The sequence below is a fragment of the Rhea americana genome, unplaced genomic scaffold (genome assembly GCF_003343005.1).
Source record: "Rhea americana isolate MKP2758 unplaced genomic scaffold, rheAme1 scaffold_295, whole genome shotgun sequence".
Lineage (NCBI taxonomy): Eukaryota > Metazoa > Chordata > Aves > Rheiformes > Rheidae > Rhea > Rhea americana.
In genome coordinates this window covers 417303-420113 of record NW_028186418.1, presented here as the reverse complement: position 1 = coordinate 420113, position 2811 = coordinate 417303, and the positions used below count along the sequence as shown (strand labels likewise).

Genomic DNA, 2811 nt, shown 5'->3' with positions numbered 1-2811 from the left:
GCGCCCCCGGGAGCGCGGCCGGCACCTGAGCCCGCTGCCGCGAGCCGGAGCCTCGCCGGCGCCTCCCGTCCCGCTGCCGAGGGGGCAGCGCTGGCCGGAGCCGGACGTCTTGGAGACACACCGGCAAAAAGACACTTCTACCCRTTTTTTGGGGAGGTCTCACGTTGGGCCCTCCCCGTCCCAGCCCTTTCTCCCTCGCTGAGGCGCCGGGTAACGCTGCCGTGAAGCTGCTCCTGGCCGGCGGGGATTATCCGCGGCGCTCGGCTGGGGAGGGGCGACGGGCTGTCAGCAGCAGCTTCGGCCGAAATTAGTTTTAGCTGCTTATCCAGAGCGCATCTTTAAGCTCCACGTGGACRCGGAGCTGCAGCCACGTAGGAGCGAACGTGGTGGCCGGGCTGCGGGCGTGAGCTGGTGCGTCTCGCGCCCGCGCCGGCCCCACCGGGGCGAAGCCAGAGCAGAAAAAACGGCATTTCTACRGGGCCCCCGAAGCCTTGCCGTGTCCCCACACCCCCGAGGCGCCGTTCCCGCGGCTGCGACGCGTCGGAGAGGCGACGAGCGCGATGCAGCCCGCGGGGCTGCTGAACGGGCCCGGCACCACGGCACACGGGCCCAGGACGGGGCGRCACGCGCCGTGCCGGTCACCCACGGAGCCGGGGAGGATGTGCAGCATGAACTGGTTTTGGATGTATATAAATAAGCTCTGTGTAGGTCTGTCCTGTTGTTTTAACTTGAAAACCCCCCAAAAGAAAATAAAAATTTTTACTGAAGCCCGCCAGGATTTCAGTCTCCGAGCCCTGCTCTGAATCAAACGCACGAGTCAAAGACCAGAAATATTCTCGGAAGTGTGGGAACTACCTGCAGCCTTAGGCTTTTTTCATCACTATCGTTTCCTGGTTCAGGCGAGGTAATTTCTCACCCTCGGTTCGGCGCGTGAGCGCGCCGTGGCCCTCGGGCCGCCCGAGCGCGCGGCGTGAGCCCGGAGGCGGCGCCAGCGCTGCACGCGCGGAGCCGCGTGTTCGTCCCGCTCCTGCTCTGACACTGCTGGGCTGCGATTAAGGTCCAGGGGGTTTCACGGAATAGTCGCTGCACGGGGCAGAGCTTTTTTTTTCTCCCCCCCCTCTTTGGCTTTCCGCCAGGGCTTTCCCGCAAGGCAGCACGCTGGACCCGCGCACTCCCCCGGGAGCGAGACCTCCGGCTCTGCGACCGCTCGTGCAGCGCTCCGGCGTTTGGCAGGCTCGCTGGCTGTTGTGACTATAACGCCAAGTAGGCTGTAACACAAATAAAATGCTAATTCTGGCAGGACCTGTGCAGTGGCCTGGACAGATCTCTTTGCTCAGGCTAGTTTTCGTTTTGAAGCTATTTTATTGCAGTGGCAGGAACATATCCACATGTTATCTGTAAGCAGCCATTTTTTTTTTCTTTTTTGCTAATCAGCTGGATATTTTCAGCCGGTGAGCAGAGCAGTGTTTTACCAGAAGTGGCTGTCACATGAGCCGGTTTGCCCTGGGTATGGCGTGCAAAGCGCCGACAACRCTCAGCCTGCCTTTCCGGGCACTAAAACACGCGTCCAGCTTTGAGGCCGCTGCCGTTACAGCAGCCCTCGGCGCTCGCAGGCTAATCCGCTACGCGGGACGTGTCCCCGGCCCAGCGCGAGGCTCGGGGCACAGCTTCGTCCGGCCTGGGGACGGGGAATACAAGCAGCACCTTCCCGGACGCCGGCATCTCCTTGCAGGGGATGCTTTCTCGGTGCATTGCCTGGTTTTAATTCCAGATGCGGGAGGTCCGTGAGCCGGAGTCGACGGGTCGATGGGCGCCTGGGGTCCAACCCCGTCGGCACAGCTGTGTCAGCCTCCGCGTTTGGCTCCGCGTTTGGCTCGAGCCCTGCCCGGAGCGTGGGAGCCTGCCGCGACCCTCCCTGCCGGCCAGCCGGGAGCTTTAGCCTCGCACCTCTGCTCCCTCCTGGCCCGTTTACATGCATGTGGTTTTGTGCCAGAGCTGTTCTTCGGTTTCGCTGTTTTTTTTCTCTCCATGATGTTTACTCATTCCCTGGGTGTATTTATAGACGGCAGCAGATCACCTGATAGCTTCCTTTTTTTTTTTTCCTTCTTCTTCCAGGGTAGGAAAACCAAGTGTCTCCTGTGCTCTCCCTATAGAGCAGGCCTGCGTTTCCTCAAGTAACCTCAGAGCCCGCCTCGTGCCCACGCCAGCCCGAGTTCACGTTGCTTCAGTAGAGCCGCCAGGATTGCTGCAGCCRCGGCTCCAGCGGCGGTCTCCCGGGGCCCGTGGGCAACGCAAGGCTCCCCGACCTCTGCGCCAACATAGCCAAATGGGGGGCGCTTTCCTTGGGATACTTTTTTGTTTGTTTTGGCTTAAAACCCTGTCATTGCAGCGTGGCTGTTGCAATGCCTGACCCTTCTCCCACAGCGGAGGCCGAAGGGTTTCCTTCTCCCGCCCGTCCTAGCCTGCCGCCTTCCCAGTGATGCAAGCGCAGACGCGCGTCCGGCCCCTCGAGAGCGTCCGCGACGCCCGCCCGCCCGCCGCAAGGATCCTCTTTCAGCTAATGAAAAAAAAAAATCAGCTGCCACGATTTCACGTGGCCACCTTCCTTCTACCGCGCGCGGGGGCCCGGGAGCAGCACTGACCCCGCCGGCAGCGCGGGCGTCCACCGAGCAACGCCCGGCCCGCGGCGGGGCCTCTCTGGCAGCAGCGGGTCCGCGCGCCGGCGGGGAAGAGCCCAGTTTATAGCGAAATCGGGTGCAAATTTCCACCGGCCTTCGCCAAACCAGGACCCGGCCAGAAACTCCGCAAAGC

The 2811-nt window shown here is 62.2% G+C and overlaps 1 protein-coding gene across 1 annotated transcript in view; it reads left to right on the top strand.

Annotated features, from left to right (window-relative positions):
* SCARF1 (scavenger receptor class F member 1) overlaps positions 1–311 on the top strand; it is a 4722-nt gene extending 4411 nt beyond the window's left edge. The window contains exon 12 of the mRNA XM_085309321.1: positions 185–311. Coding sequence (XP_085165447.1) covers positions 185–311 — 127 coding nt within the window. The remainder of the gene's footprint in view (positions 1–184) is intronic.
* The last annotated feature ends 2500 nt before the right edge of the window (positions 312–2811 follow it).